Here is a 22,141-nt window from a genome sequence, read left to right as displayed (position 1 = left end):
GCTGTTCTCTGAATCGCGGGGAATATTTGCCTTTCCCACTCGAGTTTCCGGGTTCCGGTGAGTAATCTAAAAAGATTTTATCGGAAATTCGTCAAAAACGTTCGCGGAATCTGCTGAAATAAGTCACCTGGCCAGCCCTTTGGGCATTTTCACACATTTAACATACGACTTGCTTTAATTTACTGTATAAATGAGCGGAAATTATTAAGAATAAAGGCACTTGAACCATTTATTTAATGATATTCGTTACGATACTTAAAAACATGGAAACGCTAATTGCTAATTAACTTCAATAGAAACTGAAACATAATCTCATTATATTTCATAAAGTTATTTAGAGATTGTTAAGCTTCAACAAGATGTTGCCTCATTACATTTCACGGTCTCAGTTTCGAGTAACGTGATTTGAATTGATGCCACATAAATGCACCTGCAAAACTTTGTTCGGCGTTAGTTTCCAAAATAACGCGCGAATATTTTTAAAAGCTTTTATCAAGTGACGTTTCTAATTGTAGGTAATAGAATTTAAATGTTAATGGCTAAAAGCCCAGCGACTCCATTATCATAAATCTTGTGCTTTCCTGTTTTATAGGATGCCATATTGTCTACTTTGCGCATCACGCGATACCGCAAATTTGTTGATAGAAGGATTCTTCTGTACGGCTATTTGCGATGTAGATGTTTACATAAAATTAGTTACTCCTATCAAATCCCGAAACTTCCTTATCTCAACTAAGAACAGTCTTAAACACCGCTCCATCCGCATCCAAATTTACAGAAATTCAGCGTGTTCCAATATAATCCGGCATTATTGGTTGTCGGAAAAGCAACTGAGCATCATATTGTCGAAATAACATTTTTCTAAAGGAACTTCCTGTATATGAGTTTATAAAATGAGTAAGTTCCAATATCGGATTAGCGCTTATATTATCGTATGAGGTTATACCTACATCTTTGCCGTTCCAACACTTGACATTCGATTTCGATATGATTTGCTTTTAACAAAAAGTGGTTAACTAAATATTACTAGAAGCAATCTTGAAAAAGATCTTAATTAATCAGTAATTAATTGAGTATGGGTTATTCCGGATGATTTTACATTAATTCGCGTTTGAGTTACCCAAGCGACCAGTGCGTGGCCCCCTGGCCCATTATAAAATTTTGCATTTAGTCAGGTCTGAGAGATTTTCCGCTTGTTGTTAATCCGAGGAAGTTTTACAACAGTTTTGGCAAGAAACTACCAATAAGTAATGCCGCGATTTCGTCTCGAAAGAGTGAAAAGCGATAATCGTCAAGTGTCAAGTTAATCGTCATTTTTAGTTCAAGCAAAAGTTAATTGGTTTCATTTGAATTACGGATTTCCGGAATTAAAAATTTTTCTTAAGCCAGTGTTGAGATTTTCCAGCGTTTCGGAACCCCGCTGGATCCTGAGATCAAAATTTGTCTTAGTTATTAAAATTAAAAGTTCAGGAAAATGAGGGTTTTGTTACAAGGGCAAATTTTGTGCAAATTTGAGCTAGCTAGTTCAATGTTATTTGAGCGGTCTAATGAATTCATGCATTGCATTATTTTTGCACGCCCAACGTGGTGCGTGTTCTTATTTCTAATGTGCCCGAATTATGGGTATCCTGGATATTACTGTGATTTCAAAAGGATATAATTCATAGGGGAGTCAGCAAAATACTCAACCCCCCCAGTTTCTAAAAAGTAGGGAACCACTGCACTAACCAAATATTTATCCAGAACTGTATTCGTTCATTAGGCGGTAATCCATGATAAAAAAAGCATCAACAAATTACTTTACATTTTGGTGAGGCTGCCAGCATGGAAAAGGGGGAAAAGTAAACGGGATTGTCGTTTAGAGAATGGAAACTGCGGGGAGGGGAGATAGGTTTGTATGGGGAGCGATTGGACTCGGCGCCTCCCCTGGCGCCTCCCATACCGATTAACTGACTTTTACGATCTCCGGGGTAAGAGTGGAGCAATTCTACCCCAAATCCATAGGCGGATGTGCCAATGTTAATTTCCTTGAAAAGTAATTTATCACCTATCGATATTATGATCGATTCGATTTGAAACGTGTCACAATTAGCGGATATGTCCAATTATAGGGCTATATCGATTATGTCAGTAATACCAAAATTGTTCGAATAGTCAGGAATCTGGGTATCAAAAAGCCGCTTCTAAAATACTGCCACCTGCACTCGAAGATATACATTTTGAAAAATACGTATCTTGTGCAGAATTAGATGCCGATTCTGAATCAAGAGGGCGCGATGGTCGCAGGGATTGCAAATAGCTAGAAAAAAATAATTTGTACAAAATTTCGCACTGCCCAAAAGAAATTTTACCTTTACATCGCATTTCCGAAGTTATTTATGAATATTTTTCAAGAATTTGTGCACCATTCGAAAGCTCATTATATTCGCCGTCTCACAGAACAAAAAGAAAGTCAATGTTGCCTTTAACAACCACTCTGTAAACTGTTAAAGCTGGATATGCGCGCGAAGTGTAATAAAAATTTCAGTAGCGAGGTATTTTCGTTATTATTGGAGATAGAGGTATACATATACGAGACCAAATATGTAAAATGAAACAAGGTAGTTTTTTTACTAAAACATTTTTTCAATCAGACAAACCGTTTAAGAAATATAACAGGTTAAACATTTTTGAAAATGTAACAATGGCGCGCCAGAATAGCAATACTGCCGATACTCGCTTAAACACGCCCGCTGTCGCATAAATCAGTCTGCGACCACATTTACACAAAATCTCCATCATCTCGCTCTGTCTGTCGGTCAACATCGACCGTTGCCGGCCTTTATTAACACGCACGTTTTCGCATAAGCCCGTCTCAGTCGCAGTCCCGCACCCATGGTTTGTTGTAGGGATGTAACGGAAGTGGTTACATCGGAACCGAATTCGGAAGCGGAGTTTTTAAATTTGGTTTATCGGAACCGAAATCAGAATCGGAACCGGAAGCGGAACCTTAAAGAAGAGACATGTCACCTCTTAGATTACAATACTAATATGTAAATAGAACAAATTAAGTAACTCGAAAAGAAGCAAATTATACTCGAGGAACAGAACAAGTGAAAAGATAATCAACAGAAGGCACGAGATGAGGAAGGTTTCTCCGCGCGACAAGTATAAACGTATTTGTACGCGAACGCACTGATTGTGGCCGCACCGAGCCTGTCCATAAACCTCCGATATAACATTCAATTAAAATTTGTCGGAACCGAAATCGGAATCGAAAGTGCAAAATCAATCGGAAGTTCCGCTCTTACGGAATCGGAACCGAAGCTCCGTTACATCCCTAGTCTGTTGTATCAAAGAGTACGTTACGTACTCTTGGACTGTAGTTAGGTTAGGTACGTCACATCCGTTTTCGTTCTTTATCGCTGATGACTCTTCCTTCATGGGGCCTCGATGTCTATCGAAATTTATGGAACGTTCGCTACAGTATTTTCGTACCACCTAGACTTAATGCAAACTGCGGCATCGACCCTTACAATAACAACCAATAATACATGGTAAACCTACTTTAGCTCAACTACAGTTTCCAATACAATTACTTACATTTTTACATTTACAATATACACTCTCACGTAATGGATTTGGGCGGATGCTAATTGTTATAAGTGTTGGGATTAACATATGATCCATACGTAACCAACCAAAGTTGAACGGATCTGTAAGCACACGATTAACAAGACTCACCGTTTTCCAAACAATCAACTGATAAACTGCTCTTAATAAATGGGTATGGAAAGAATCTTCCGTGGGTGGTACGTTTCTGATATCTGTTTTGCAATATTTTAGTTTATAACTATGACACACTTTAGCGTGCGCGATTCTGCCTAAAAGCTTTATAGCTCTCTATTTTATATCTAAGAATATGTATACCAAATTTGGTTCCAATCGATTCCGCCGTTCAGCCGGAAATAAGAGTATAGACACACAGACCGACAGACAGACGGGTATGATCGAGATTTTGTGTAGATGAAGCGAGTGAACCCTGTGAATTAATCCAACAGTTTAGATGAAATAGGTATATACTTCTCTGCGGCCAAATGGGCATAGATCCCAATAGGGCTGAAAAAAAAAAAAAAAAACTGTCTAGGTGTAAATAATGCGTTGTGATATTAGCATTTAACGTTTTTGAAACGGAACCAACACCAAATTTGAAGGTTGGAACAATCTATGTTGCGTAAATCGAAGTAGCGTAAAAAGCGTACCGATTATATAAGCACCGTAAATTTTATTACCAAAGGAAAATGAGTTAATTTTAAAAATCGTTCGGCGAGCGTTCCCTTTGGGCCACGGTGTTCCGTAAATCCAATTGTAACGATTTGAATTTCTCAACAAGTATAGGTAGTATAATAATTAACGGCGAAGTACCCATTCAACGTTGAAACAATAGAATTTTCCAATACCTGTGCTTCCAACGAATTAAGCGGGTAATTTCGCTTTCTATTATTAAATTTATCCAATAACGCACGTCGCCTCATTATCCGTAGTATGTTTCGTGGCAAAAACGATTAATTGTTTATTGCCTGATACGCGGGAATGTTATAAAATGCGAAATCCGAGCAGCGCATTCTTTCGCTTTATTACTTTTTAATAATTGGAATAAGTAGATCAAACCACGACTCCCACATTTCTAGTGTCTATCGCCTGCATGCGGTGACAGAGCAGCGACCCTGTCTTATTGCACAACACCTTTCTCCATACTCAACGTATGAAAGTTCTTCTAACCGAGAGTAGGGCATACAAACATATAAATACCGGTAATTACTTTATCAATCATCTGTAACAGGCCAGTCATTGTGGGTGTAAAATGAGAACAGTGCTTTTGTGTGGTGTGCTTTTAGTGAAATGGGTTACGGCGCTGCCAATCTCGCAGCCCGTCCTCCAGAGCCCTTATGTGAACGCGCAGCAAGTGCAAGCCATACAGTTTGTACCTAGGCTAGCGGCGCAACCCCAAATACAGTACGTGCAGCAGCAGCAGCAGGCACTGCAACAGTCGGATTCTGGAGAGATTTATGGGGGGTTGTCGCACAGGCCGTCCTCACCACCACCTCCGCCGCCACCACCCCCAAGCCCACCGGCGCAAATTCAACAGCTTCTATTACCCAGTGCCGTCGATCGACAGGTAGGATATTTCTCTGCTTGAGCTTTTTTGTACTTTCAAAGGTAAACGCTAGTTTTCCGATCAAATCTCATCCATTCCGACATTAAAATAAATAAATAAATTGAATTTCATGGGGAAGGTTTTGAGTTCTTAAACGTGGATTATCATTGCACCCCATTTCGAGTTATATAAAGAGAAAATGGATACCCAACGGTAAACGCTAGTTCCTTGCAAACCCAAAAACAGTACTTACCCAATTCAACAATCGACAGGTAAGAGCAAGTACCGTCTTCTTTCGTAAGAAGAAACCTTGAACTTCTTTTGTAATAACAACGATTGGCGGTATTGTATTCCAATAAAGAATGGTCCCCGTAAAAAGTTGTTAGAATGTCGTGACACTTCAAGGCGAATTCTGTTTTGAATAAACATTTCCTTCAAATTAACTCAATTAAATGATGCAAGACCGCAATTATAAAATAACTATTGCTCCGTGCTCAGTTAACCGTGGCTAATCAGTTGCATTCGTTCTGTAAACGTGTCGAAAGCATTTCAAATTCCGTACCTTTCGTTTGCAGTTGATTACTTCATTAATTGTCTTTCTTTGGCTTCTGCGAAAAATAATGCATTTTTTCGAGATTCGCATAGTCTAGTTATCGACATTATCATCGACCCAGTTTTCTTCTTCTGCAAAGTCTTCAATTTTTCTTCTGACGACTCTGCTTCATCCAGTTATTTTTCTTCCATTAACACGTCTTTCCTTGGTTTGCCACATGTCACTCAAAAAATGCTTTAGATTTTAAGGATTCAATTATAGAAAACACCACTTATTACCTATTTTGAACTGTTTAAGAGATATGAGTTTTTGAATGGACACTTGAATCACCAAATTTTTAGAGAAGAATTGACATAAATGTCAAAAACCATGACAGATGGATAAATAATGCGTTGGTCCGGTATTTACTGAAGTGGCACCATCTTGAAATGATATAGTCGATTAAAGCTGTGAACCAAATTTCCAGTCTATGTCAACTGCGAGTTTAAAAGCTTGTAAATCTCCCAGTAGGTATATTGGGTATATTTTGATTGAAAGGAATTTATTACTTTATTACTGCCATTATAATACTTGACCAGTTGGTTACGAAAGATGGATCTGAGGTTTGAAGGTGGCAATAGTGATTCAAACAAGCTCGGTAGCTTATTTTTGTAATTTTCAGGCACTTCCCCCACACTGTCATTTGGTCTTCACTGGCACGCCCAAGGGTTGAAGAATATTAGGAACTAGTACTCATTACACTAGTTGATGTACAAGTACTAAACTGGTCAACAAATTCAGGAGGTCCTTTTGATAATCATACATAAAAAAACCAATATTTTACATGATTCTTGACCACTAACATTTCTATTTACAATTTTTTCTTCGACGTCCAAGACCTGGGTATCTTATGACTAGCTTGGTTGAATATAATCACTAGGAGGTGATTATCAGGTGTTTTCATTTGGATTCAAACTTAAAACCCGTTAGTTCTTCTGTTAGTCAGTACAATTTTTTTGCGAAAAGTGAAGTGGCATATACACGCAACTTAATTGGATTATTAAAACTTGGTTTGATATTTAGGTAAAGTTTTATTAAGGAATTACAGACAAGTGGTTTATTCAGACGTAACTGCTTTCTTTCCTAAGAAAATTTGTAAATACGCCTTTGTTAAATTTTCTAACAATTTAATCCCTTGTGACTGGTACCGTTTTGATAACTACTCGTCACTATTTATGCACGCAATATACGCTGAGTGTATACTCCAAATAATCCATCACGTAAATCTACCACTGGGGCAAATAATGATCTTCCAAAAAAACAACTGTATGGACACTAACGGTCGCCGTGAAAACTACTTCAAACTATTTTTATAAGCTCGGTTACTTCTGAACGCCGATTTAAATTTAGATTTTACGCTCAAAGACCGCTAACGGGAACGCTTTAACTTCACCTAGTACCACTGCCGCTAATCGCTTTCGTTACCCCATATTCCGAATGCGCTGGCGCCCAGATTAAGCTTACCCTATTAGACTCACCTAATCTATGTAGAGCCTAGGCAGTGCTGTTCATAGATAATTTCAAATTTCATCTAGATAAAGATAAGACGAATAAGAATTTGCTTAATCTAGATAAAATAAAGATAAAAATGCTCTTGTACTATCTAGATAAAGATAAATTATGAAATTATCTTTAGAAAAAATCGAAATAATTTAATACTATGAATGCTTATGTACCGGGTGTTCTAAAATTGGCCTACAATCTCTTGACCATGTATTCGGGGACACCTCAGGTAGTTGGAAATAACTTTTAGGCTTTATTTCATGAGATATTGAATATCCTTACAACACACAACATGTATTTTTTAACTAATACAAAACAAAGCAGTTTTTGTATGGAATTAAATGAAAATAATAATTCTGATGTCGGATTCTCTGTTAAAACTGGAACATTTATTAAAATTTTAGACGAAACAATGAAAAAAAAACTGTCGACCATTTAAAATTATGGATGTGCCTTTCATGTCATGTGTTAGATGTTCAGTGAATATAATAATAAATACATCTCGGTTTCATTGGGAACATTCTGAAAATCGAGCTTTTCCACAAATATGAGAAAGTACAAAATGATGTTCAGAAAAATGAAATTGCAAAATGATTCTCAGAAAATAAAGAATAATGATTTTAAGAAAATACAAATTGATTTTCAGAAAATTTAAGACCATTTTCAAAACTTGTCATTTTAATACGAGGATCCTACCTCACCCGCGGTAGACGTACATATGTCGCAAGGAAGCCTCAGTGTCCCCACTTTTTGCCCCGCGTCCTTCAAAAGGATCTTACGCAGTTATTGAACTTCAGGAAAACCCTCCATGTTACCTCAGAAGGTGCTCCATGATCCTCGAGTAGACCTTCCATATTAACTAGTTCTAGTACGATGTACAAGATTACAACAGAGGTTTCAAGATTTATGTCCCAAAATTAACGAGGGTTTTGAATGTCAATTTGCAGGTTTTTAATCTGATATTGCGGAAGTGTTATTAAAAAATGTACTGAAAGGGTAAATAAACTAAATAACATAAACTTCGAGGAGGATTCATCAAATGATCTATAAAAAACTCCTAGAGATGTCTAAAAAGTAAGGAAGACTGTTCCCATAGGTATTTCTAAGAAGGTGCTTAGCCAGGAAAAACGATTCTACTTGCATACTATGCAATTTTACTGAAAGTAAAAAACAGAATCAGATGCTACCACCTAAAACTGAATTTAAAATAAGGATAATAAGTGGTGTCGACCTCCACTGTTAAACGGAATTCCAGCCAATGTATACAATATTAGGGGTTTCCTCTTGGTGGATATCGAAAATCTCGTAAAAGAAGGAGAGATTCTCCGGGATCGGAAAAGTAAGTAATTACGAGTACTTATGAAATGGAATTGCATTTGCATTTTTGTCAAGCTTGGGTTACTAACTTTCGATTATTGCAGCTTATCGTTTTAGTAGCTGGGCAGGCAATATTGAAATTTGCTCCTAAATCAGCGCTTAACATTTAGGCTTACGATTTGGACCAAATCAAATAAAACAGTAAGATTTATGGTTCTGTAATTACATTTAAACACCTAGATACCTGGCTCCGTCGCCCCATCCAATGATACAAATGTTACCTTTAATGGACACTAAAATTTGTAGCGATCCCGAAACTGCAGAAGCTATAATTATATTTACACTTAACATAAAATTTGTTATAGTGGAAACGTTCCGGGATACTAATTACGGCAGCCATAATGCCAATTACTGGCAGTGCAGCCAAGATGTGCGCTCGTTACGATACAAATGCCATAAAAAAAACATTCGTTTGTACCTGATGTCGACGTGCGGTTAATGGTACATTATTTGTACAAGTGGTTTGCAATTCAAAGCTGATCGAGACAAATGAATATGCACGAGTATATGTAACAATTTCAATTGGTTAATTGCTTGCGAATATAGCAGGTGCCTTTCATTAAACCATATTTAGTTTACCGTTAATGAATAAAACACCGGCGTGATATACGATTTGGGCTTTTTTGTTGGACGTGGATTTTCCACTAATGGATTGAAACTTCGCTAGAATTTAAACGGTATTAAAACAGCGAAAACTTTTCAAATAAATGAGCGTTTTCATCGATTTAATGCGCGATTTAAGGCGATGCCTTCGGTTTACAAATTGTGTGGTGAAAACTGTGTACTTCGGTAAATTAATTTTGTTGTTATTTCGAATTAATACAATTAAATTTGGTCGCTTTGTGGTCGGGCGGGCTCTTTCGAAGATTACCTCAAAGCAACTTTGGTTGTTCCGGCATTTTGGAAGAGGAAAATGGTTCGCGCTACACTTACGCTTTCATCGATTTTATGCTAAACGCGAAGTTACAAATGTTTTATTCATTCTGTATTATAAACTTTTTTAACATATTGAATGTGTACCTAAATAAAGAAAGCCAAATTGGTAACACATTCAAAACCCATTCGATTTATACTTTATTAAGGTAATTCGTTTTTTATTTGTTTGTGAAAAAAATCCTAAAATTTTCAAGCTGAATCCGAATTTTTCGTGTACTGGTTTCTTGGGAGACTCATCTATTACAAAGTAGTACTATGAAGATAAAGTAACTGAGTAGTTTTATTTAAGATCAAATGACAACGCCCTTAGGGTGCGATGCAAATTATGCCAAAGTTCAATTTCATCGGGTAATTCTCTTTTCGTTTCACTTATTAGGGATCCCCTTTTTTGTGGTTTTTGCTTATTGCACAATTTTCCCTTTGCTTATCTGAAAATTACTATAAAATTATCCAACTCTTTTCCACCTCAACAGCAAAAAGAAGTACCTATATTAAATGGCCATATAAATGTATATTGATAGTAATTTTATTTCCAAATGTTTTCCACGTGCACCTCGACGTGCACTTTCCTTTAGTACAATGAATTTTTACAATACGTACACTTTTTGGTAGAACCTTTAACTTAATCTCAATTGAAAATGCCATTCCATTTTTTAATGAAAAATAAGCTAAACCCAAAAATTTAACACAATTTTTACATTGATACACAGCTTTTTTATTCAAATTTTTACAAGCAAATTTGGCAATCAAAGGACCCTAGAATTTGTCTGAATGAAATAATGAAATTACGGGATCTCTTGGACTTATCACTTACTGGTAAATGGAATTTCAACTTCTAAGAACGTAATTTGCGTACTCTCCGTTTAATAAACTTTGTTAGTACAATAAATTCTAATTCAGAAAATGGCATATTTGTTTTGGTCCAACAAATATGTGACTTGGCTTGTATATAATTGGAGAAACTCCTTAGTGAACACAGTTCCAAAAATGATTTCAAAGACGTCTCTCACAATGAGACCGATTGAAATAAGTTTATTGTTGGAACTGTCGACAGCTTTAGTTACCATTTTTCCATCCTTATGTACTAGGAAACATTTCTTAAAAATTCCTTCTGAAAAACATTTTTGTGTACTCTGAATGAGAATATGATGATGATGAATGAATATGATTTGTTTGGAAAACTAATTCAACTCCCTAAATGTTGATACTTTGTGAAATCTTTATGATATGCATTATGCAATGCTCAAATTTTTCTACTAGAAGCCCAAAGAAGCCTACAAAGGAATTTCGCAAGAACGCTAATTTAGAGCTACCATTAGGTACAATCCTTTTAGGTGGACATTTTTAAGGACTAATTAGAAATTTTCGAAATAACATTCAAAACTTTTGTAGTAACGCATCTTTACTAGAAAGCTTTGTAACCCGTTTAGGAATATTCTCACGAATCAGATTATAAACATAATGAGTAAAAATTAGGACACCCTATTTAGAATCACGTTAATTCAATTTCTGGTATAAAATTAAAACTATTTTATTTGAAATAACTCGTACGCATCCGGCATATCCTAAGGGAAATCCTAATATTAACTTAAAATTTCTCATTTTGAGAGACTCGGTGGCCTCGATCAACTTCCGAAAATTCCACTGAATTTATTACACAAATTTGAATAACCGCCTGAAATAAATCTTGGACACGAATTGAAAACTCTATTCGGGTCGCACAATGGATTCAAATAAACACCTAACCGATAATTGACAATGACAAAATTTATTCTGAAACACACGAAAAAATTAAATATAAATCCCTGAAATAAAGAAAGGCTTACAAAGGCTATTTGGACATATTACCCCGCATCTTTTCAATGTATTAATTTGCTACTCGATAAACGTGCGTCACGTGAAAATATTAGTGAAAGATCCAAAATGCAGAAACCAGATCCGCTCAAGATATTCACTTTTTTAATTCATCGAACTGTATTGATTCATCTTGGAATGCTGCTTTATGGAGAGTTTTCAACTAAAGCTTCATTGACAAAAACCATAATTAAAATCTTCTCACCAAGAACTTAAAAATAAAGGAATGCATTCCATTACCACATTGCTAATTGACGAAGTAATATGTACCTAAAACACGAACTCAACTAAAAAAAGCAGTGTAAAACCCAGGTCAACCATCATTTGTAAGGCACGTTACTGTAATAATGAATTTTTTGAACAATATTAAGTAATATTTCAACAAAAAGCATCCGAGCACGCACCTTTTTCTTTGTCAGCAGAACATCTAACAGGTCCGGGAAACGTTTCAAAGGAACATTAACATGTAAATTCTTCACATGTTTCCCTTTTTACATTTAATATTGCGCATAACACGTTGCCTTACGCTTGCATGGCGCAATTTCAATTACAGCAGCAGTTGTCTTATACATACATTTAATAATAAAGGAATCCAATTTAAATTGTAGTCTATGTACGTATTTATCTCGCCATTTTTAACCGCAAACGATGCAATATTATGCACGTGAGTCTATGAACAGACTGCGTAGTTTTAAGTTTAAATGAACATCCGCGCTAATTAAAAAACCTTGTTTTGTCTTATTTGTATAAACTCCATGTTGCTATGTACATTTTAATTAATTACTGTAAATAAACTGTATCATCCCTAACACTTTAATATACGTTTGTTGTAAAAAAATCAAAAAGTACCATACAGAAAGAGAGAAAGAGAAACCAACCGCGACGGTTTAGTCTATTGGTACCAGTGCAATTTTTCTTTTTGAGAGTATACAAAATGCTTTACACTTTAAATTTGTAGTACAAAAAAATCAATGATAAAGAAACAACATGTGCGTCCAGAGAAAGAAAAATGCTCATAAGATGTTTTCCTTTCAGGTACAGCAGGCGGCCGCTTACGTAGCCGGGCCCCATTATGCGCAACAAGTTCAGAACGTACAACTGCAGGGTCTGGCAAATCAGGCACAAGACATAGCGCAAAGAAGAGCTCACCTCACCGCTTTGAGATTGAGACAATTCCAGCCGCAACTTGCGCAGCAGCAAACGCAAGCTAAGCTCTTGGATAACCGACCTCAACCTCAGGAGGTTCAAGCTCAGCCACAAGCTCCGGAGGATTATGATGTAAGTAATTTCTGTACGCTGTACCAGTTTTAGGAATTTCAAGACCTAGCGCTATAACTTTTAGCGAACTCTTGTTTCTCTACAAATCATCTTCATACGTTATTCTCGATTCTACCCATGAACCAATGATTAGAAAAGATTAACCCTCGCAATATTCGCCCACAGGAATTTTATCATAATTATCACCATGTACTACCGAAAAGTAAAATCACTACTTCCAATTAGTTGGGGGCGCGAATTTACCCGTGGCGAAAGATGTCACTAATTAGCAATGAGTACAATAGTGAATCTTCTATGTGCCGATCCGTTGGGTTCTGAACGTTCATTTCCTTTGGAAAAGGTTCCCGACGCAAAAAATTCCAGCGTAAGCAAATGTCCCATGGAACTTTAAAGGGGGAATTATGCAGGGGAGAGTAATTCGAATAGAAGTTTACTTCTCTTGGCAGCCAATACTCGAAGGGCGAATTTATCCAAACAAACTCGAGAAAAAATAAAAATTTATATGAATGGTGAATTGTTAAATTGAATGTACACGAAAAAAAAAGTAATGCTTTACCGCACATCACGAGGTCTTCAACTAAAATGTCATTGCTTTAGCGGCCATTTCATTGAAAAATTGTGAAAAAAGTTCAATGTTCCACTACAGATGCTGTAACGAACAAGTTACAATTCAATTTTCAATTTATCCAACGCTAGCTCAGTAATACAATTAGTTTTTAAACCCGAAAGTTTGGCTAATACTCTGGTTTGATTGAGTACCAATAAATAAATGATCTAGTTGGTTAAATATATTAAGTAAAGCAAAACCTATATCAAATTCCATTTTCTTTTACACGCTTCTAGATGTAAAATATTAGCTGGATTCATAAAAAGAAATTCCAAAGGAAAATCGCGTGATTTCGTCCACGCTAAATATGATCCCTATCTAAATACTTTATTTTACCATAATGAATTACCGGCAATTTTTTCTGTTTAAAAATATATAACCCCTTCTCAATGAAATTCAATGCAAAATTAACAATAAATGAAGCAAAATCACTTACTCAGGTTTGATTCATATCAGTAAATATCATACAAAACCTTTTTTTTTCAGTGATAAAGGCTTCGACTGCTTTTGGTCTTTCGCCTGATGTACCTCCTTCTAACTTAAATCTTATTCAATAAATCAAATACTCTTTAAAAATTAAATCATTACAAATAATTCTCAAACGTCGGTTTCTTTAGGAATATCAAAATTACTTCAAACCAAGATTTTTTATGAAAATTCCTAAAAATAATAAACCACTATTTTTATACATCACAAAAAAATTAATGTAGCTTACAATAATTGAGATGGGTAAAATGTGCACTTCCTGCATCACCCTGGTAACTTTAACCTTCTTAACTTCTGCCAAACAGAAATGTCCATACGTCCCTATTGCAAATCCAACCAAAACCAGCTTCAGTTTTGCGAAAGTAATACCCGAAGTCGTGATTACTTATGCACAGAAATAGAATTATAATTCCGCTGCGCTGGTATTAAATTTTGACCAATTAATTAATCTTTTAAATAGAGTTGGCGCTGCGTTTCCTTAAACCCGCCTCATAAACGGCCAATTAGCTCAGTGTTAAACACAAAATAAGAGCTTAATTTAAATGAGACGTTAACGCCAAGAAATGAGCTCAGTTCTCGGATCCGTCAACCTGCAAATAATGAAAAGAAACTCCCCACGCCGCAGAACTCGGAATATAATGAATTGAATAATGCCTGAAGGGCTTCGCTTTACTCGTAGTAAGCTTCTAACACAGGTGCACTCTGTCATGACTCACAAAGGAAAGAGAAAGACGAAGGTTGACAACAAACGCACCAGCAAAATGCACGTTAAAATTGCGTGGTTCAAATTCCAACAATAGATGGGGCCATCTATTATACTGCTTCCCAAAAGGTACATTCAAAGGATCATTTAACAAAATATATCCTCAATTCAAATTCTGATAAAAAGATCATTTACCAAAATCTCTGCCACAGTTGCCGCTTCTTGTCGCGCATATGCTTCTGCCCATTTGCTGAAATAGTCAATGGGCAACAAGGGGGGAAGGAACCTGCAATAACAATGGCAATTCCTTCAAATGGACTACTCGCATTGTATTTTCTCATTTGTGGTTTCTTCTTTCCTGTTAGCCCGTTGCTTGTGACACAAACTGGACATTTTCTGCACCAATCCTTCATATCTTGTTTCCAATTCACCCACTAAAATCGTTCCCGCACCTTAACCAGGGTTTTAGTCACTCCTAGATGGCCTTCCGATATACCATCGTGCATTATTTGTCGTAGAACTTCAAATTTCTTGCTCTCCGATATCACTAGCTGCATCCTGGTGGTAAAGCAGACCACATTTGATTCATTGTATGAAGAATCTGAGTGTAGTCACAAAATTCCATGAAACCTTGACAATCTCTGACCATAAACCCTGGAAGTCTTGTGAACGTTGTAGTACCAAACCTGAGTCCAACATACCAAGGCACCACGAGAAGTTTATGGTTCATTGTGGTCTCTTGGTGCAGCTGAATTTTTCGTTTTCTGAAAGACGCAGATGAGATTTCCGCTCTCACCTTCGTTTAGGGGTACACCATCTTGTAGTACGAATTTTGGGAATATGTTCAGTTAAATCCGCAAGTTCCGTCCTTCTGTATTCTGCTGTATCCCTAAGAAAAAATTGAGGATAAAACGCCAATTTCAGGACGTTTGCGGGGTTTCGAAACGATCATCGATTTAATTGTAAAATGGCATGTTTTGGTCTTTTACACCCTGTATATAAAAATGGTTTACACGTACTATGTATGGAATTTATTTGGATAAAATCCAATAATTAATAACTATAATTTAAATAAAATTTTTACCAATGGTAAGTCGTGATTTCGCAATGAAAAGTACATCCCTTGATTCCTTACCCTGTCTTAGTTTGTTTGACATTACCAAGGTGATTTTGGTCATTATCTACTTTCTGTTGTTCTAATTAGTTTTATCTCCGAAATTAAGATACCATTGTAATGAGTTAATAATCGCTTTGAATTGCATCATTGGGTAACCTCCAATTAGAGATTATCATCGTGTATATAAACCGACTGTTTTCAAACTGTAAGCATTCAGAGTCGCCGCACTTTCCAAAAAACCTACAAGATGATCTTCAAATTGGTAAGTTGCCAGAATTTCTTTAATCATTTTTCAAACGTGTACAATTTCAGTTTGTCATTTGCGCACTGCTCGCATTTGCCTTTGCTGCACCGGTTGCCAATCCGGATACGATCCTGATCGATCAACCGTTGATGAGATCGATTGTTGTTGATGATCCGTTCGCATGGAGTTGGGCATCGCCATCGCACATCTTTTTAATTTAAGATGACTGCATTACGATAGTGTTTTTCATGCAATGACTGTCTTTTACCAAAATAGATGATTCACACTCATTCTTGTTGTATCAATACGTTTTCATTGTACCCCTGCAGTTTTCGGAAAATCTGGTTTTGAACGATCACCGCGAATAGTACGAGAAGACCAAAAGAGTTACAAATAAATCGCGTATCCCACAAGTTATTAGGGAATTTTGAGATCCTTTTTTTAAAAGAAATTGAGAGATGTTTAATGCGTCGTAAGGATTAACCGTGACCTACGAATTAAAAAAAAACATGTTTGGTACAATTTCCGAAATGCCTTACAGACATTTCTCTACAACCGCACTGCTTTATTCAGTATTTCCGATAATAAACTTGCGTTTCCCAATTCATATGATTTCCTCATGCAATAAACAACTTTTACTCTCGCAGTGAGATTAGTTCAATGTCCAGCAGCTGCATTTGCACGTAGTGTTCCGCCGTCACCGTGGGGTCAATTAGGTTTCTAGAAAATGCAGGCCATCGCCATAATGTTGCGAAACAGATTGTTATCTGCGTTTGCGGTCGATGCCCGAAACTTGTGGAAGAAGAGTTTGCAAGTTTAGTGTATAAATACATTAATTAACATTCTCAGTTTTTGTGTGGGTGCTGGAGCTTCATCGACAGCTTAGTTCAATCTGAAATTCTACTTGCGTCTGTTTTTATGTTGGTGAAAGAAAATGACCCAATATAAATTTGCTTATAATGGAGACCTAACAGCACAAAATTGAATAAGCAGTCCCATATTTCTAACATTTTACTGCGAAAATTCAGCATCTATGAAGTGGCGAATTATCAAATCCCACTAAACATACTGGCAAATCGTGCACTTACGTGATACTTTCCACTTGGCATGCCTGAGGATATACTTATACCCAAGTGCTTTTTGTGTGAGAAGCACTCTTTTAAAATACAAAATACAGACAAATTACAGACATGAAAATGCATGGACTATTGCCTGCAATGAGGACTCTAGCACGACTTGTCTCAAAACCATCTCGCCTTAGCTATATTTTCGACATTCTCATTGTGTTTGTAGCCCTTGTAGATTAATGCATTTACGTGATAATGGAATTTTAGCTTTAGTCTCGTCTCGGCCAGGCCAAACTAACCGTAACAGTCGGCGTTTCGTTTACACCCTTTTTTGTGAAATTTTTGCAATTAATTAATTTCCTCCCATCAAAATTTTTCTGTACCATAAACACTTATTTCTGTATCTTCAGAAACTTCGATCATACTCTTAGAGTATCTCCTCCTTCCTCTTTACTTGCATTAAGTCTTCCTATCAAACTACCAAATTTGATTACCTACTTTTGTATGCACTTTTTTTTGAGTTCTTTTTATTCGTTTCACCATTTCAATTTTTAACCGTTTATTGTTCCTTTACACCACTTTCTTTTACAGTTTTCGTATGTAATTTCACAAGTGCATCTAAATTACCGATAATTTTTTTTAAAGCATGTTGTCTAAAAACTGCATGAGTATTTTCATATTTTGGCGAAAGAGCCCGACACGGAATTAATCCGATACAATTATCAAATTCAAAATACACTCTTAAAAAGAGACACTCAAACAAAAGATTTAGGGGTTCTGTTCGATAACATATGCTAACATTTAGCTTACACATTGATACAACTGTTAGGCAATCTTTTAAAACCTTAGGTTTTATTATACGCATTGGTTCAGATTTTGCAAATTTGTCAACTATTATACTACTTTTTTCTACATTTGTACGAAGCAAGCTTGAATATGGTGTACTAGTATATGGAACCCAGCATTTGAAAAGCACGAAGACTACCTAGAACGTATACAACGTCGTCTTTTAAAATATCTATCATTTCGCTGTGATGGATACTACCCTACAAGAGGCTACCCGCAAAGTCTACTGCTAGAAAGATTAAGTCTTTTACCCTTGAGAAGCAGACGTAAAAGAATAAGTGTGTCGTTCTTGTACAAATTATTATGGAATGAAATTGGTTGTGTCACATTACACATTTATTTAAATTTCTCTGTGTCTCGTTCTTCCTCCAGGCATTTCCTAACTTTTAAATTACCCTATTGCAGAACAAATCTCTTACAAAATTCCCCAATTTATCGAATGTGTCATGAATGTTATAGACTAGAAACCAATTTAGAAAAAAATGCAAAGGGCTGTAACTTTTGAACTACCTAGTAGCCAAATCTTGGAACTGTTTGAAATTATGGATCCTACAGGCCACATTCTATAAGAAAAATTTTTTTCTGGGTCGATCTGAGACAATTTTTTTTTCGGGACCCAAAAAAAGGCAGTGTATAACCTTCATTTTTTACCAAAAATCGACTACACCAAAATTTTTCGGGAAAACACTTTTTCTTATTAATTTGGGTGCGTAGAATCCAAATCAATTCGTACTTTTTCGATCAGACTTCTCAATCAAAAGTTATAGACTAGAAACCAATTTCGAAAAAAAAGGGCTGTAACTTTTGAACTAGTGGCCCAATCTTGGAACTGTTTGAAATTATGGATTCTACAGGCCACATTCTATAAGAAAAATTTTTTTCCGGGTCGATCTGAGACAATTTTTTTTTCGGGGCCCAAAAAAGGCAGTGTATAACCTTCCTTTTTTACCAAAAATCGACTACACCAAAATTTCTCGGGAAAACACTTTTTCTTATTAATTTGAGTGCGTAGAATCCAAATCAATTCGTACTTTTTCGATCAGACTTCTCAATCAAAAGTTATAGACTAGAAACCAATTTCGAAAACAAATTCAAAGGGCTGTAACTTTTGAACTAGTAGCCCAATCTTGGAACTGTTTGAAATTATGGATTCTACAGGCCACATTCTATAAGAAATTTTTTTTCCCGGGTCGATCTGAGACAATTTTTTTTTCGGGGCTCAAAAAAGGCAGTGTATAACCTTCCTTTTTTACCAAAAATCGACTACACCAAAATTTCTCGGGAAACACTTTTTCTTATTAATTTGGGTGCGTAGAATCCAAATCAATTCGTACTTTTTTGATCAGACTTCTCAATCAAAAGTTATAGACTAGAAACCAATTTCGAAAAAAAATTCAAAGGGCTGTAACTTTTGAACTAGTAGCCCAATCTGGGAACTGTTTGAAATTATGGATTCTACAGGCCACATTCTATAAGAAATGTTTTTTCGGAGTCGATCTGAGACAATTTTTTTTTCGGGGCTCAAAAAAAGGCAGTGTATAACCTTCTTTTCTTACCAAAAATCGACTACACCAAAATTTCTCGGGAAAACACTTTTTCTTATTAATTTGGGTGCTTAGAATCCAAATCAATTCGTACTTTTTCGATCAGACTTCTCAATCACAAGTTATAGTCGTGTGGTATTAGGAAAAGAAACACCTCCTCGCACATCATATGATCCTGATACAGAATGGCAAATTTTTAAATCCAATGAAAGCTTTGAAATAATTCTGACAGAGATTGAAAAACCTCTTCGTGCATTATGTTCTCCTAGTAGCACGACACCTTTTACATAAGTTTGTAGACAAGTAACAGGTGTAGTATTAGGAAAAGAAACACCTCCTCGCACTCATATGATCCTGATACAGAATTGGCAAGTTTTTAAATCGAATGAAAGCTATGAAATGATTCTGACAGAGCTAGAAAAAGACCTCTTCGTACATTATGTTCTCCTAGTAGCGCAGCTTTACATAAGTTTGTCGACAAGTAACAGGTGTAGTATTAGGAAAAGAAACACCTTCTCACACCCATATGATCCTGATATAGAATTGGCAAGTTTTTAAATCGAATGAAAGCTATGAAGTAATTCTGACAGAGCTAGAAAATGACCTCCCCGTACATTATGTTCTCCTAGTAGCACGACACCTTTTACATAAGCTTGTCGACAAGTAACAGGTGTAGTATTAGGAAAAGAAACACCTTCTCGCACTCATATGTTCCTGATACAGAATTGGCAAATTTTTAAATCGAATGAAATCTTTGAAATAATTCTGACAGAGCTAGAAAAAGACCTATTCGTATATTATGTTCTCCTAGTAGCCCGAGACCTTTTACGTGTGTCGACAAATAACAGGTGTAGGTCATGATTATAACTCGGTATGCGATACTGTTGATATTTTTAACACTAATTTAAAATTCCTTATAAGTATGATCCAATAATTTTTGTCTTTTTTTTTGCTTTTGCCCTTGCACTAATACAATTTCTCTTATTTACCAATATTGTATTTTGATTTATGACTTTATTTTGTTTATTGTATAACTCTGTTAACAATTTTCTTTCGCTTTAGTTATAAATCTATCATTATAATTATTTTTTTTTTCAATTTTTGTTAATTTTTCTATATTTCTGTGCGGCTTTTATTGAACAATATATTTAAATTTGTCCTGTATTTAGACTAGATAGTCTGTTTGGACAATAAATTATTATTATTATTAAAACAGACCGCGAAGATTTCCTACTTTTTTAGCATTTTTTTAAATAGTCCTATCACGTTCGCCACTAGATGGGCGGGTTCCTTTAGAAAACTTTTCCACGAGGAAAAGTTTTTTGGAGGGAGTTTCCTGGGGGCAAGGTCGCGCTTTCGCGATCGTACCTTTGAGAGATGAGTTCCCTTTTCCCATTGGAACAGTCGGAGTGGTTTTTTACGGATATTCTGAATATCGCATGGATTTTGCGAAAATGAATATGGCGCATGTGAATGATTGAAGAATCAATGTATCTGGGGTGAATAGTTCCTAGTCAAATGGGGAACTAATATTAACCGTGCGCCAATTTTTAGGGGGTGAATATTTCGGGGACGTTAGTTTGTTTAGAACCGCTACTCTGGTGGTGAATTTTTGAATCGATTTTACCAGTTTAACGTTTGTCGTGAAATTATTCGGATTCATGACTTAGACATTATTTAATTAATTTTGAAAGGAAGGGCGATCTACATTTGGCAAATTCTGGCAAAATAAGGAACAATACGTAGGGATGGTTTCCATTCTTAGCATCCGATTGGTTAGCAATAATAGTAGAATGGTGGCAATATAGATTTATAGAGGGCAAATTATCATAAATCGGAAGTATTATTTAAACTCTCTTTCATTTAAGAAATGTTCAATCCCATAAATTGGTTGTTGCTAACAGATAAATACAATTTCCATGTACACGTTGTACCTCATGCACTGCAATTACCTGCTATTGAAATGTGAAAGGTAGTTTAAAGGCAATAACCCGTCGTACTTGCACTTTCACTGCTCTTTTTATATAATGGAAGTTTTTTTTATTTGATACTATTGCTTGATCTTGTTGCAGCCGAATCCTTCGTACCAATTTGGTTTCGATGTCAAGGACGATTACTACACGAACTATCAAAACCGCAAAGAGCAAAGAGACGGCAATAAGATATCCGGAAGTTATTCCGTCGTTGATGCCGATGGCTTCCTGAGAACTGTTACGTATACGGCTGATCCTAAGGAAGGTTTCAAAGCCGAGGTAAAAATCGATCGAATCATCATCGATTAAAGCGAATTTGAATTTCTGTATAGGTCAACAGGCAGCCAACTAACATCGTGGTCAAATTTCCCAAGCCGTTACAAGCGCAACCCAAACAGCAATACCTACAGGTATTATCGTAAGACGTGGGAGTACCTACTTTTGTAATAATTTCAGGAGAACGAGCCGCAATACGGGGGACAAAGTCCACGGCTGATCTACCAGCAGTACCAGCAATAAGATCCGAAATAGAAATCTAGTTAATTGTAATATTTTGATATAAAAAGTTTGCGAAATAAAAGCGAACGTTTTTTTTCCTAAACGTGTATCGTAGTGACATATACTTAATTTTTTGTCTGAAATGGCGCTGGTTACGAGCTTGTACAACAGACAACCCAATTAGCCTCGTTTTACTTCACATGGGTCTTCGAAAAGGGCTCACAATAAGAATAACAGGAACGCTATTCCGCCGATACATCTTATCTTTTGTGTAATCAGATTTCCATTTCGATTCGGGGGGGATATTATTTATATTGCATTAGACGAAAGTATCGTCCCTTTTTACTTCAATATATCCTTATTGCTTGTGCAATAAAAT

At 36.1% G+C, this 22,141-nt stretch overlaps 1 protein-coding gene and 1 long non-coding RNA gene across 2 annotated transcripts; both read left to right on the top strand.

Annotated features, from left to right (window-relative positions):
* The first annotated feature begins 4,139 nt into the window (after positions 1 to 4,139).
* On the top strand, positions 4,140 to 21,865 carry LOC116173912 (mediator of RNA polymerase II transcription subunit 15). Its single transcript, XM_031491653.1, has 5 exons — positions 4,140 to 5,158; positions 12,435 to 12,677; positions 21,364 to 21,543; positions 21,597 to 21,674; positions 21,721 to 21,865. Exons 1-5 carry the CDS (start codon positions 4,844 to 4,846, stop codon positions 21,781 to 21,783), a joined length of 879 nt encoding a protein of 292 aa, XP_031347513.1. The 5' UTR covers positions 4,140 to 4,843; the 3' UTR covers positions 21,784 to 21,865.
* Positions 15,791 to 16,124, top strand: LOC116173913. Its single transcript, XR_004145987.1, has 2 exons — positions 15,791 to 15,852; positions 15,903 to 16,124. It is a non-coding gene; the product is annotated as an uncharacterized LOC116173913 (long non-coding RNA).
* Positions 21,866 to 22,141: the final 276 nt, after the last annotated feature.

This window comes from Photinus pyralis, unplaced genomic scaffold (genome assembly GCF_008802855.1).
Source record: "Photinus pyralis isolate 1611_PpyrPB1 unplaced genomic scaffold, Ppyr1.3 Ppyr1.4_LG6, whole genome shotgun sequence".
NCBI lineage: Eukaryota > Metazoa > Arthropoda > Insecta > Coleoptera > Lampyridae > Photinus > Photinus pyralis.
Note: the sequence above shows the minus strand (reverse complement) of the source record. Positions and strands in the feature narration are given on the sequence as shown.

What these genes read in the sequence shown, in the direction of transcription:
- LOC116173912 (XM_031491653.1), top strand. Translation starts at nt 4,844, where the DNA reads ATGAGAACAGTGCTTTTGTGTGGTGTGCTTTTAGTGAAATGGGTTACG. An exon ending in CCAGTGCCGTCGATCGACAG is followed by an intron (nt 5,159 to 12,434) that starts GTAGGATATTTC and finishes TTTTCCTTTCAG; the next exon opens with GTACAGCAGGCGGCCGCTTA. An exon ending in AAGCTCCGGAGGATTATGAT is followed by an intron (nt 12,678 to 21,363) that starts GTAAGTAATTTC and finishes ATCTTGTTGCAG; the next exon opens with CCGAATCCTTCGTACCAATT.